General features: G+C 41.8%; 3 protein-coding genes across 4 annotated transcripts; 1 reads left to right on the forward strand and 2 right to left on the reverse strand.

The window, feature by feature from the left end:
- Nucleotides 1-1,040: 1,040 nt before the first annotated feature.
- Nucleotides 1,041-5,279, reverse strand: LOC118211182 (actin-related protein 2/3 complex subunit 4-like). The gene is made up of 6 exons (XM_035388126.1): nucleotides 5,103-5,279; nucleotides 3,540-3,658; nucleotides 3,258-3,369; nucleotides 2,704-2,799; nucleotides 1,877-2,047; nucleotides 1,041-1,606 (listed from the first exon to the last, which is right to left on the reverse strand). Exons 1-6 carry the CDS (start codon nucleotides 5,262-5,264, stop codon nucleotides 1,601-1,603), a joined length of 666 nt encoding a protein of 221 aa, XP_035244017.1. The 5' UTR covers nucleotides 5,265-5,279; the 3' UTR covers nucleotides 1,041-1,600.
- An 84-nt stretch (nucleotides 5,280-5,363) lies between these two features.
- Nucleotides 5,364-10,382, forward strand: hmces (5-hydroxymethylcytosine binding, ES cell specific). Of its 2 annotated transcripts, none has more exons than XM_035388122.1 (7): nucleotides 5,364-5,667; nucleotides 6,397-6,602; nucleotides 6,827-6,970; nucleotides 8,539-8,748; nucleotides 8,870-9,018; nucleotides 9,178-9,370; nucleotides 9,995-10,382. In XM_035388122.1, exons 2-7 carry the CDS (start codon nucleotides 6,414-6,416, stop codon nucleotides 10,196-10,198), a joined length of 1,089 nt encoding a protein of 362 aa, XP_035244013.1. In that variant the 5' UTR covers nucleotides 5,364-5,667; nucleotides 6,397-6,413; the 3' UTR covers nucleotides 10,199-10,382. The 2 variants fall into 2 exon arrangements, with proteins under 2 accessions (XP_035244013.1, XP_035244015.1); XM_035388124.1 differs by lacking the exon at nucleotides 5,364-5,667 and adding an exon at nucleotides 5,737-5,851.
- Nucleotides 10,383-11,468: 1,086 nt separating this feature from the next.
- Nucleotides 11,469-12,813, reverse strand: LOC118211181 (histone H1.10). The gene has a single exon (XM_035388125.1). It carries the CDS (start codon nucleotides 12,709-12,711, stop codon nucleotides 12,028-12,030), a length of 684 nt encoding a protein of 227 aa, XP_035244016.1. The 5' UTR covers nucleotides 12,712-12,813; the 3' UTR covers nucleotides 11,469-12,027.
- Between the last annotated feature and the right edge of the window lie 1,816 nt (nucleotides 12,814-14,629).

A 14,629-nucleotide genomic window follows, 5' to 3' on the forward strand; every position in this document is an offset into this window, starting at 1 on the left:
GCTGATTTTGTTAAAAATCCTCTTTGCTTTGTCACGGTCTCATTATTTCAAGCTCTATAGTGGCTTCTTTCTTATTGTAAATGAGTATCTGGACCCAATGGCAATTTCAGACATCCAGACACAACTGTTAGTAAACATATACTCTACCTTTAAACATACATAACCTACTATTTTCTTGGCGGCCATGCATGATGACTGAATGCATACCCTGCAATAACTCTCTGTTACACTGAGAAGACATTCATAAAATCCAAGTAATCAAAATCAGCAGGTGACTCAATCCCCAAATTAGAACATCTGCGAGAAGTTCTTAATTCATAAAGTACATAACAAGCAATACAATTTGTAATTAGGGGTTGTCTATGCAAACTTGTCTCAGCAAAGCACTTTCCACCAGACACATTTCAGGCTTACAGAGCAAGGCAGGCCTTGGAAAAAGAATTTCCTGTCGGGCCAGTAATCAACAGGCACAGACAGAGGTGAAAATAACTATTGTGTAAATCGTTTTTTTCTTTTGGCTGATGGCTAGCCCTAGATGGAGACAACAATGAAAGTGCTGTGTTCTGGTGAGAACAGCTTTCTTCTCTAATCCAGGTCACATTTAGATTGGATTTTAACATGGAATTATAGGACCGATCATACACAATCTCCCTCTCTGAGGAGGTCAGAAATGCTAGTATCACTGCCATCTTTAAGCAATGAGGTGGCCATGGCAGAGAAGTAAATGTATTGCCACCAATCTTCAGTGCTGGAGGAATTCTGTAATAAGGGCAGCAATGTCAGAGGGCCATGGGTTCAAGACTCTTTGGGGTGGATACTCCTTGTGGAGTTTGCAAATAAATGCGAGCGGCAGAACAGTGATTGAGCCAGTAAACATTTACGTACAACAAAAGCACCATTTGATTTCACAGCAAATTTGATAGAATGAACTTGCTTACTTTGCACCAAACTCACGCATTAACTGCTCTGGATATGTAGTACAGTATATAACATCACCCTTGTTTCTGCAAGATACATAAAAATAACCGTGAATACAAACAGACACTAATGGAGTTTATTGTCCTTGTAATCACAGTCGGCATTTTCATCATTGTGGTTTCTCGTCACTCATACGGTTGGTTATGTGTTTTGCGTGAAAATACAAGTGCACCACTACCCACTGTTCTTCAAGATGTTGTGAACAGTTTGACGTTTAAAGTCCACTGTAACAAAACAATGTAATAATATAGATATCAAAAACAGAACAAGTTTTTCAATTGTTAGAACAATTCTCAAAAATGTTTTATTCCCTGTTCTTATGAATATTAATTTGGTTTTTAACTATAAGGACCAGCCCTGATACTAGTTTTGTTCTGAAAGGCAGAAAATGAGGCTGAGATTATTCATTATGTACAAACATTATTATTCATAAATACAGGGAACTCTAATGAGGGCCACACTCCCTTGGCGTTTGGTCTCTTTTCTGTGGTTCTCCTTGCTGATTGGCTGTCCACTTAAGTTCCACCTTCCTTTTCTGGTCTCCAAGCTTCTCCCCCCCACTCCGGAAACCATGGTAATAGCCATATTAAGTGATCAGCATGAGGAATGAAGGGTTACTTTTTCAAAACTGCAAAAAGAGAAATGCAGAAAAAAGTATGGCTATTTTAGGTACTGCTTAAAGTTAGGAGACCATTCAGGCTGATATTGCAATGCATACTTTCAAACAGCAAGCCAAACTGCACATTTCCGTTATGAGAGGTGCAATACTGCTTTTAAACATTGAGTTATCAGCTCTAACCACGGACAGCGCGGTAGACGTTTAGTTGCTGATTTAGTTGCTGAAAAAATTACCTTCAGGTACAAAGACAAACAGACGGATATGGAAACAGGAACTCACGTTCTTAAGGAACTCCTCGGCAACAATGCGAGCGCGGGCGTTGACGGACAATTTCATCTCACTGATCTCCTTGTCAATCTCCTCCATGAAGTGGATGACAAAGTCAACCAGCTTGTGTTTGTACATCTGCTCCGTGTGGAAGTTGGTGATGAGGAAACTGATGTCATAACCCTAGCACAGAGACGCACAGTGAGACCAAGGAGAAATCAGGTCAGCAAAATTGTTCCACCCAATCCCAACACTCATAATTAGCGCATTCCACCCATCCTACACTTCAACGCCTTTGCGTCCTCCTGATTTTCATTGTTCAAAAACCACTGTCTCTAAAACAGCAAAGGGTGTACTGTTCTTTCCTCTCCGCCTCCTCTCTTCAGCACATTAGCCTGCTGAATTGATATAATAGAAAACTGAATTCCAATGCAAGTGGAACTCTGCTCCACAGGTCAGAAAAAGAGCCAACTTAACACAACCCATGAACAACCCATGTTGTACTGCTGTAGGCTCACTGACACTGCCACTTATGGGAACACACACATAGGTTGATTAATAAAGCCTGTTTTCATTTAGAAAGTTGATAACCACCTTCGTGATACCAGTTAAGCCCGATTGTGGTTGTTAGGTTTGTGAAGCCAGCCAACTCAAAGAAAACCTGGGTATGTTAAGTTTCCTTCATAGTATACCTCCTGCTCTTACAACATTGCTGTTTAGCAACTGAAAAGAAGCTCTTACTGGAATTGTCCCTCCCGCTATTCTCTACTCCCCCATCGGTCTCCTTCCTTGCCTCGCTTTCTTTGGCCTCTCCACCCCGCTCTATCTCCAACTCTCACCTCCACAGGTTTCCTCCGCAGGATGAAGAAATTCTCTGCTCTCATCATCATGAAACGCATGAACTTGTGACACAGGATCTTTTCGATCTCATCTGCCTGTATAGACCAATAAAAGGACAGTCCTCACATCGACCAAGCAACACTCAATGTTTGGCTAGCACATCCATAAAACACAGAAAAAGCTCAAACCACTATTGACAAACTGAATATTACTCATCATATCAACAATGACATAAGCAGCAGTTATGTTTCAGCAGCTGATCAAATCCTTACATGAACCATGACAAAAAGATGACAGAACAGTGGTACCACCATGAGGTACCACCTCAAACGATGTCAGGTATTTTTCTCAGTCGTCTATTTATGTCACTGTTAATGTACAAGTTACTTTATCTTTTTAAGGGTAAAACTAAAAACTTAGCTGGACTGGAACCCTTGACAGTTTTGACTATCAGCAGTTTGATAGCTCTTCGTGAAATTAGTGACGGTCTAGGATGACTGTCTGCACAAGGGTGTGGGGTCAGATGCAGTGTAGCAAGAGCCACCTAACTGACCTGCTTTACAGCAATGCTGACACGAACGGAGTTGATGGAGCCTTCAATCAAAACCTTCTCTTTCTCATTGCGGCTGATGATCACAGGCTGCAGCAACAGCTCCTTACTGCTCCTGGATGGAGAGAGGAGTGAGGGTTTACACATGATCAGTGGCCTCTCAAACTGAAAAGACTAGATCCACTGTTAATGTAAGATGGAGAGAAGCAGAATAGTGATACAGACAGAGAGAGTAAAGGGGAAGTAATGACATACACATGCAAATGCACAAACATGTTCACTCACCGGACCTCCACTTCTGGTTTGTTGTGGCGCTCCACCACCTGAGAGGAGAAGTTCTCCAGGCATAGGGCTGCCTGCAGAGTGGCACGTACAGCGTTCAGGTATGGGCGAAGGGTAGCAGTCTGCAAGACAGAAAGGAGCACACTCCTATACACCACTTTGGAGACAGTTGGACAGATGTGATTCAAAGTGCCAATGTGACTCAATGACAACACTTCAGTTACATGGGGTCTTGATAGCAAAAGGCAGAAACTGCACAGATTATGCTCCACCCATCAAGGAGCAGCCAGATGTTTCACAGGCCTCAACCTGCTGATGGAATTCTTGGGCTGCTTTAGTTACTTTTTCATGGAAACAGCAGAATTTATGCCTGCAACTAAAAAAAAAAAAAAAAAAAACTGGCCACATTTTACACAATTGTTCCCTGCAGAGCTCTTCCTTTTTTCCTCAACAATTATTTCACTGCCACCATAGCCTGGATAGGATATAACCGAACCCAGACCAAAAAAAAAAGTCTTGCAACTTAAACCATTCATAGCCGTAATGTAGTCAGGCCAGATGTACAGCAGTTTTCGAGCATTTTTTATTTTTATTTTTTTAAGTCCACTGTCAATGAAAAATACATGCCCTGCTGCACCAAGCAGATGCATTAAACAAGCTCCAGGAGGGAAGCAAATCATATTTAAATTGGATTTTTAAGGACAGCCGTTAAGTGTGCAAAATGGGAACAATAGATATCTAATGCTGCTGTTAGCGCATTCCAAAATGAGGAAATAACTGCAGCTACACTTACCCAGCAAGCATATCATTGACGTATTACTAGCTAGCTATCAGACCAACGTTACCGACCGAAACACTAATTACTGTTCACGTTAGGTAATTAGCTACCTATTCTAGCTAGCAGTGACTTTATATTTCTTGCACGATTAATGTGCCAGCTAACGTTAGAGCAATGCAATGACCTCGCAAAATAGTCAGCTAAATTAGCTATTTACGAAACTCCCAGCTCTTCGCCACACACCTAAAAGGAACTTCCGACTAAGATAACATTAGCAAGGTATTCACAAATTATAGACTCTTACGACATCTAGTACCAAAACGGTTATACCGTTTCATAGTAAAAGTAGCTGACTACAGTACAGAGCAAGCTCCAACAAGGTGCCAGGGTTCCGTAGCTAAATTGAATTAGCTAGTATGGCTACAATTTAAAAATGAGTTGTTAAATTGTGGGCTAACTTGCTGTTAGACATCTAGTCAACTACATATCGGCTCCTGAATACCTGATCCCTAGCCTCATACCATGGTCAAACGAGAGAAATTAACGTCTCGTTTGAGTCAGCTAGATAGCTAGCGTTAGCCATCAATCTGAAATTTGGGTGGAGATTGCTGATCGCAAAGCGATTTTATGACCACAACAAGACTTTCTGCACGTTAATACTCTCCATTACAACATTGGCATATTAAGAATATTCGACCACAATGACAGGGTTATAGTTCAATATGTGTACTACAAAGCAGGTGGTAAATTCAGCATTTATCAGGAATTTACAGACTCAGACACCTTACCATTTCTCTGTATCCGCAGGGGAAGAAGACGGAAATGCACTCATCACGCCTGCGTACGACAACTCTTCCGCGATCCTCCCACCAAAGCCAAAAATGGCAATTTTTATAGTACAAAGACCGCCCAGCAGCTGACTGTGTTATTACTTCTGGCCCAAGGAACATGTATGGAGAGAGTTTGTGTAAAAACGTCCAGTATGCCTACCTGTGGCCATGTTTTCCTTGAAGACCAAACAGTAACAGGGGAAAGTTATGCAATATTTTTATTAATATTTCCCCAATCTTCTGAACAAAAACAATCATTGTTTCAGAAACTACGACACATAATTAAAATTATGATCACAAAAACTGACCGATTAGTTTTCTTTGGTTGTTCAATCGCCTTGATTCTCTACCTTGAATTCAACGGGCAGCGAGCTTTGAATTGCACTCAACATGCGCAGTAGAGGCTGTTTCAGTGTGCATCTGTGCAGAACGGTGAATAGATAGGAAGTGTTGAGCATATTTGATGCTGGCCGGAACACTTCTGTAAATTTACAGTATACGTTACTCTCTTCGTTTCAAAAAGGTAACACTAGCTGCTCTTGACCCACTATTCTTGCTTATAAAATGTAGCTATAGCTTAAATTGAGACGAAAACTGTTAGTTATAAAGCGAACGAACACATGAGCTGCTGTAAATTTCTGCAGCAGTCTAGATGAACGCTACCGTCTGAGCTAGCGAACGTTTGCTGACCAGTTTACCACAATAAGGTAGTGTACAGTTAGCTTGCAAGATATATCAAAAAACGAAATCATTAAATTGTTAAGCATTTATTTAGGTTGCTAATCGCGATCTAATGACTAGTTTCCTTCGTAGTTAGTGACGGTTGACGTAGTTTACCAAAGGCAAGCGAATACTGGCTAGGTCTAACGACGTTAAGGTTACTGTAAATGAAATAATGTAATACGTTATCGATAGCTAGCTACGTGATCCGAGCTTTACGCAATCAAAAACATTGATTTACGAAACTAGCTGTCTCGTCGATGGCGCTTATCCTGCCGCGTAAAACTAGACAATTATAGAACGGTTTACTGTGCAGTGTGGCAATTGTTGATTGCACAGACTTGCTTTACCATTTTCTATTTGTGGGAAGACGGTGGTGGTAACATTAGCGCAGGAGCTAAACGTTAGACAGTAAACTAACCTGTCGTTAGTTTCAGTAACTTCGCTTACACACTGGTTCATGAACATATAATCGAAGACATATGTGGAACAATACTGAAATCTTACTAGAATCCCCATTCCCTTTTACTAGGTTGGTACGGGTCTGATATGTGTGGGCGAACTGCTTGCACCCTAGCGCCGGATGAGATTAGCCGGGCCTCTATGTACCAGGACCGTGCCGGCCGGAGACACAGGCCACAGTGGAGGGACGGAGACCCAGACAAGTATAGGCCATCCTACAACAAGAGTCCCCAGTCCAACAGTCCAGTGTTGCTGTCCCGCAAGCACTTTGACAAGGTGAGAATACATACTCTCAGCTGAATTTTTTGATTGAATGTGAGAGAATATACCTACAAAGAACAGTCTTAGTGTTCCCAAGAACATTTGATGTGTTGAAGAGGTTTATTATGTAGCCGATTACGTCTTAAAGTTACCTGAGGGTAGTCTCAGGATGTGTGGCCATTTGGGAGGGGTTTTATTAAGTCCACCATAATAAACAGATGATAATCTCGCCATAACAGGAAGCTCCAGTTGATGAATGTGTCCTAGCTGCAATGCGTTGGGGTCTTGTGCCATACTGGTTCCGAGAGAATGACCCAAACAAGATGCAATACAGCACCAACAACTGCCGCAGTGAGAGCCTGCTGGAGAAAAAGTCCTACAAGGTGCCTGTGTGGACCCGTCACACCAGATCATAGGGCACATGTTGGTTTAAATGTGCCCTCCCTCCATACTCATATATGTAACATTGTACACACAAGTAAATGTTTTTTTTGGGGGAATGAGACTTTTTATATTAAGAGTGACCTGTTCATATAATTAAGTGGCAATGAGGAATGCTTTCCTTGGTTAATTTTTATTTTAGCGACAAGTCTTGTTAATCTCTTGATGTTAGACAAAGCCTGGTTGGAGCTACATTTCTGTGTGTTCTTGATTATGTTGATCTGTTGTATATGAATGCATCAGCTCATTGTCTTCATTATTCATATATTGGATTTGGTGTATCAAACTGTAGGCCCTTCACTCATCGCTGTATATTATACTCCAAAATAAGTTTGCCTGGTCTTTGCACACGTTGACTTAGTCATTGGTGTGTTTTTTATTTATAAGGCCATTCTAAGTAGTCTCCCCTGTTATATATCCTTGTTTTTGTCCCAAAAATGTCTTATGGGTTACGGTCTCAGGACACTGTGCTTATGACTGGTCCTAAAGCCCGTGCCACACCGCTTACCTCACCTGTGCGTGACGGTCGCGGAACCTCTTGCTTTTCATTTCGGCGCCCATGTTAGCAGGTTAGAGCAGCCACACAGCCTGCGTGAGATGCGCGTCTTGAGCCACGCTGCAGCGGCGCGTCATCTAGAGTTTCGGCGTGGAGCCTATTTTTCACACGTGAGGCATGCAGTTCTCAGCAAAAATCGACAGCGAGAAGATCTGTTGATAGTCATATTGACATCATACCAGCAGCATTACATCATTGACACCTTTCAGTATAGTTTCAGTGTCTAGGCTATATCTGAATATGTCACAGACATGAAAAAATTATAAATATTATTATTATTTTTTTAAACAATTGAGCACATGCTTCTTAACCTTTTTCTGTCTAAACTAAATATAAATTAAATTTATAATGAAATGAAATCAAACATTCTATTATTGATGGCCATTATCAAAGGCAAACTCAATGTAGAAAGATAGGGCTGGCAGTAAGCGCAGTGCAGGAGCAACGCTGGCGGTGTGGACACACATATGCGTGTGAGCTGCAGCAGTTCAGTGAGGTAGCCAACACGCACAGATGAGGTAAGTGGTGTAGCACAGGCATAAAGCTTGGACTAAGTTGGTAAAGAAAGCCTTTATGTTTTCTGGACCCTCTACCTGGAATAGCCTGCAAAAGGAACATTTTTGGTACATAGCATTTTTGACTTGAGTGTTGTCTTGATGTGAGTTTTATTATTGTGTCTGAAAATAATGTACTGCGGCCCTTCTTGGCCAGGTCTCGCTTGGACAGGAGATTTTAATCTCAGTGGGACTAACCTGGTTAAATAAAGGTTGATAAAATAATTGAAAGCAGGATACTTAATCTGAACCAATTTGGCTTCATAAACAGATTTTTAAGAGTGCATGTAACTAAGTTTGTCTGCTTATCTGCCAAGCAAATAAGTAATGTGTTTGTTTGTGCATGCATGTGTGTACTCATGTTTGTGTGCATGCATGCATGTATGCATGACCTCCTCAGGACCCCCTGCTGAAAGGCCAGCGCTGTGTCATCCTGGCAGATGGATTCTATGAATGGAAGCGGGAAAATGGCAAGCAGCCCTTCTTCATCTACTTCCCTCAGAGCCAAGTCCAGGGACCCCTTGGGACCACAGAGGGCCAGGTGGTAGGGACATCATGTCAGGACTCAAAAAACCAGGGGTCCGAGGAAGGGGCATCAGGCCACGCTGAGGTGAGCTGGCCAGGGGGATATATATAGTATACCTTTTAGAGGGGACAAATGCTGCTTCCGTCTCCTCAGTGGTTCTATCAGTGGTTCTTCAATGCATTTTTCCTTATTCTGCTCTATGTAGGAGGAGGACAGTGAATGGACAGGCTGGAGATTACTGACCATTGCAGGGCTTTTTGATTGCTGGAAGCCCCCTGGTGGTGGAGAGGCGCTTTACACCTATACTGTCATTACAGTGAATTCATCTCCGAGCTTGCAAAGCATCCATGACCGGTAAATGTAACATATATGCAGAAACAGACACCCACTCACAGCACAAAAGTAGAGTGTTTTCGCAGGCATCTGGCTTTCCATGTTCCTGGCATAATGCAATGTATGACTGTGTGTATGTATGTCTATACACACATTAGGCTAAGTTTTGTCTGTACACAGGATGCCAGCAGTCCTAGATGGTGAGGAGGAGGTAAGGCGTTGGCTGGATTTTGGGGAGGTCCGGTCATTAGATGCCCTCAAATTACTGCAGTCCAAGGACACCCTGACCTTTCACCCTGTCTCATCGTTTGTCAACAATTCGCGCAATAACTCCCCCGAGTGCCTTCAACCTCTGGAACCTGGCAATAACAAGGTAAGGGACTTCCCAGTCTCAATGCAATCTTCATACTCACAGGCTTCACAGTACCTTCACACAGTCCAATAACTGGTTTAATACCACCTACACAAATACTTACTAGCTTATACACAATGTCAGACCCTAATGGTCAGCTAGACACCACTTAGCATGGTCACTGCTGAGTCATCTAACCTGCAGCCCAGCCACAGAATCATCATGATGTTCACGCGTGCACATGCTCTTCAGCAGACCCTACACAGTTTCATATAAACACTTGCAGGGGTTGGCTGCCATTTAATTTTGGGATCCTGTTCGTCTGAAACTAGTACATAGTTGGAGTGAGCCCTTGAACAATCTGCAAAATGTGCTGAATCACTACTATCTTATTGAAGGGCCTCCTACCCCTGACACCCTATGGACAGTAGACTGTAGAAAGAAATGCCTCCAGGCATACCAAATTAGTTATGTACACGGCCAGAGTACAGACTACCAGTCAAGTAAATCTAGGGTGAGCAAAGATTTGACATTGGCCTTTTGGTAAAAACATTTATGCTATGTGCTCAAATGAAGAGAAAGTTGTGATCTATCCTTTATTCTGCCTGATGGGCCACCCCCACCCCCCACCCCCCACCCATCCAGGAGCTGCGTCCATCAGCTAGTAGTAAGTTGATGATGAGCTGGTTGCAGAATGCCACACCTCGTAAGAGGAAGGAGCCAGAGGAGGATGCCAAAGACAAGGGTGCCCTGGGAGAGGTGAAAGACGAGCATGGCAAGTCGACCAAGGGAGTGGGACCTCTACAGAAATGGCTGCTAAATTCCAACAAAAGACCCAGGAATACTTAAGTGGGAAGGATTTAAAGTTAAATGCTTTCATTTATAAATATATGTGTTCTTGCCACGTTTACATGTTAGTGGCTTTGTTTTCTCATATGCCTGACTCAAATACTCAAGTGTAGGCCTACTTACGCAATTCATAAAATTAAAAAATGTACATGTGTACACACACATGCACACACAATTTCGAGAATCATGTTTATTGAAATTATTTAATTCAAATGTGTTTGAAGACATTTATGATTAACTCCCTTTTTTATAAGAATTCCATGTCTTAATGAACCCCCGATATCTCCAAAACTATATACAGTACAGGCATGACTTGCCAAAGACGTTTATGCCAATCTGATTTAAAAAATTGAGTTTATTTGAATATCAAATAAACTGATAAATAAATAAATATCTGAAACATTAAATAATGTAGCCTTATATTACCTTCCGTCTTAGCCAAGGCTGATTTACGCGATGGCAAATAGTTAGTCTTCAGTTAACACCTTGCAACGCATGGCATTTTATTATTACCAGATCATTATTTTAAGTTATGACATAGCCTATTTCTATATTTTAACCGTTAAACCGCGCACATGCACAGAGGACTATAGATTTATATCGGGCTTCGCAGTTGGGTTTATCCAGGAATGGCCGTCTTCCAGAAAATGCTGTTGGTGCAGTTCATTTATAGTAGTTGAAAGTAATTCGTGATAAAGGATGAAACGTCAGATGGGATAAAGATAAAACTATTTAACTGTCAAATATGGTCATTTGATGTAATTAGAAAGGTGCGCTACACAAGATTGGGTTTCGTATTGGTCCATTTGATGTTTCGTCCTCGGCTCATCGATGTTTAATTGCAACTTGAACTGTATCATTTCGGTCCCCCCCATCCCATTAACATGCGTAGCCTATTGCATTTTCCGCTTTTGTTCCATTTTTAAAATCGAACTCCGGATTTTGACTAATGTCGGCATATAGCCTAATATTGTAAGTTAGTCGTGTCACCTGGCAGACGCCAGTATATTTGGCGACAAAAATGTTTCAACATACGTCTGTATAAAATTTTAAATTATGGACTTGAATGAAATCGACACGGAAAAAACGAACGTTTGGAAGGTGGAAAAACGCATAGGCACAGAAAATTAGTATCAGTTCTTGAATATAGACATATTTCAGTAGGGGACTAGACCTCAGTGGTTTTCATGTCACACTGAACAAAGAGATCCGCCGAACATTCTGATGTGCCATGCGCCGTGTTGAGTTTAATTGATACTGGAAAGATCAATTCACACACATTTAAACAAGTTTTATTTTGGAACCGTGATGCACAACAAAATTAAGCGAAATAAAACCTCGCCAGTACAAGAGGTCACTCATTGTTCCGTACAAAAGTTTTACTTATGGGAGCTAACATTAATGTTACAAAATTTGAACTCTGGTCCCTCCCACCTGGGTGGCTCAACGGTTAAACCGGGCGCGCAACCAGGGGGCGTCGCCCATACATCAAATCAAAACAACCCCAAAAACATTACGCAGTGCAGTTAGACAAAAATGGACAACTGTACAAAATGAAAATCCGTGTAACCACCCTAGCTGTGCAACATTTCAAATTCAACCCACACCACCTCCCCGCTTTTTAGAAACATAATATGGAAATGTTTGAAACAAACATATTCACCTTTAAGGCGGAAACAACATGTTAAATGCAGTATGAGGTGGCGGTTAGCCATCTCCAAGCTAAACAATGTCCATAATAAAAAACAAGAGATCTACCGATGGCTCCAAAACGAAACCGCATCTCATGTTCATAGCAAAGTCTGTAGCTAGCCCTCTTGGAGCGCTTCCTACTTTCCCCCCCTCGTCGCTCTTGCACTCTTGGCTTTGGGTACTTTGGGCACAGATGGCTTGTTGGCCTTTTTCGGCTTTTTCACCTTCTTGGGCGCAGGGGATGGCTTTTTGGCTGCTTTCTTGGGCTTCGCAGTCTTCTTGGATGCTGCTGCCGTCGGCTTTGAAGGCTTCTTTTTCGGGCTCACTTTCGCCTTGGCCTTTTTGACAACTGTTTTTTTGGCCTTCTTGGTCGGAGTGGCTGAGCTCTTTGCAGGTTTAGCGGAGCTCTTTTTCTGGGCTTGCTTTTCAAACTTCTTTTTGTTTAATCGGAAGGAGCCATTGGCTCCGGAGCCCCTCACCTGGATCAGCGAGTCGTTCAGCAAGAGCGCCTTAATGGAGTAGCGCAGGTATGTTCGCCCATGCTGCTGGTCGAACCAGCTCTCCTTCTTGCTTTCGTTGTAAATTTTTGCCAGAGATGAACCGTTTCTCTCCCCCAGCCTTCGGACTGTATCAATTACCAGCTGACTGTATTTACCAGGCTGGTTCTTCTTCTTCTTGTTTTTCTTCTTCTTGGCTGGGGTCGCAGCTGGAGTTGCGGCAGGCTTGGCTTGCTTGCTGCCCGTGGTTTTCTTCTTGGTCGCTGTAGCAGGAGCCTCCTCCGTTGCAGAGACTGGGGCATTTTCTTGGACATCAGTGGCCATGGTTAGGAATGTTTTCCTGATCTTCAACAACAGCTCACAATAATATTTTGATTCTTTGCTCGCTGACTGGCATGCGGTAATTTGAACGCGCTCGTTGCTGAACACAGCTATATAACAAATGCGCGGACCTGTTTGAGAACAACAACAGAGGCTGCTACGATGCGTGCCAGGTTGTGCTTTTTGTGATTCGATTTGACACAATTTCCTTCACAATATAACGTTTTTCAGCCCGTGAAATTCACCAATTGCGCAGTAATCTTTATGCCCTCTAGAACGACAGAAGAAAAAAATCAACAATGAGCACAACGACTAAGAAAATTGACAAAGTAAACTGCTCACCCCTGGTTTATAACATTGGTTAGGATGGGGGCACTCACTTCGCGGGCGTCTATTTAGGAAATCAAACGAAAAATAGTCCAACTAAACGTACATATTGCTAAAGGAGCGTTCCCTTAATGTAGTGAGATAAAAATTGTATCTGGAAGGAAGCATGTTTTTGAGATATTTAAAGTTTAATTTATTTTAAATAGCACAACAGACGCCCTCGCGTGGCAGCATGCTGCATATTGACAGCTTTAATGTTTTCTGTGGTAGTCACACCTTGGCTAAAAAATGTCGTCTACCCCGGATCTCATAATGCAATTTGGAAGCTTATTTTGTGTGTGTTGGAAGTCGGAAGTAATGCGCTAAATTGCCCATAGGGAAACAATGTAACCACCCTTGATCAGACAAATAGGAGGACGCTCGTTTTAAAACGTCTCACTTACACTAAATACACAATATGTGGTTGTTTGTGAATATGTTAAGTACAACAATATTGTTTGACCACATTATCTTAACTGCTATATTTATAGAAGCAGTTCCAGATCACCCAATCTGGTTTATACCAGGGTTGGCCAATATTATCAAAAAAGGGCTGATGTGGGTGCAGGTTTTTGTTATAATCCCGCATACGACACCTCATTCAGATAAATAACTAATCACTTAAATCAAGTCTGTAATAAGTATAATCAAGTGCTCGGCTAAAACACAAATGTGCACATAAATCGGCCTTTTTCGTATGACTGGACACTCCTGATTTATACAGAACCACACACAATAGCATATATTATGCACGATATAATGGCATTAGGCCTATTATATACAGCTTTCACAAGATGATCTCTTTATTCTAGCGCACCAGAGGTCCCTCCCTCGCCTGCAACTGCGTGGTTGTTTTCAGCGAGCGAGACTTCAGAGAGATTGTGAAAGTGAGTGAGAGATAAAATCAAATGGCAGCCTACTGTCACGCCCTCCCGAATATCAACGGATGTTATACTAATGTGAAACTGCCGAATTGATTTTATGCAGCAACTAAATCAGGTATACAATTACATAAACCAGAAGTGATAAAAATGTATTCCAGTTTTTTATATTTATTAAAAACAACAGAACATCACACATGATTGTGAAATTACTGCGACGCGTTTTTGATGTTCAAAAAATGCCACCTACGCATGAGTGAGATAGCTTTCCTATTTCAGTTCATACACACGTACAAATTCATTTCCCACGTTTTATAGGCTATAATACAGAATGGCCTTTGTCATCATAATTAAAAAGTGGGCCTGTAGGAAACAGAGTGAAGTATCCACATAGGTTACCTTTGCCTACATATATCTTCTGAAAGACTGTCCATGGAGGGAAGATGGATTTCACATGGAATAACTAAGTGCATACAAGGATTGCTCATTTCTTAAACCTTAATCAAATTCTGCTCTTGTACACTTGGAAGCAAGTTAATAGACCATGTAAGTCCCTGTAGATATCAAACGTTAATGTTCCCGAAATAGTCATTTAATTTCCACCCAAATTGTGGCTCATCTCACAATGTTTGTACTACACTGTTCAATTTCAGGTTATTCCTTACCATAGATCC

This window comes from Anguilla anguilla, chromosome 13 (assembly GCF_013347855.1).
Source record: "Anguilla anguilla isolate fAngAng1 chromosome 13, fAngAng1.pri, whole genome shotgun sequence".
Taxonomy (NCBI): domain Eukaryota; kingdom Metazoa; phylum Chordata; class Actinopteri; order Anguilliformes; family Anguillidae; genus Anguilla; species Anguilla anguilla.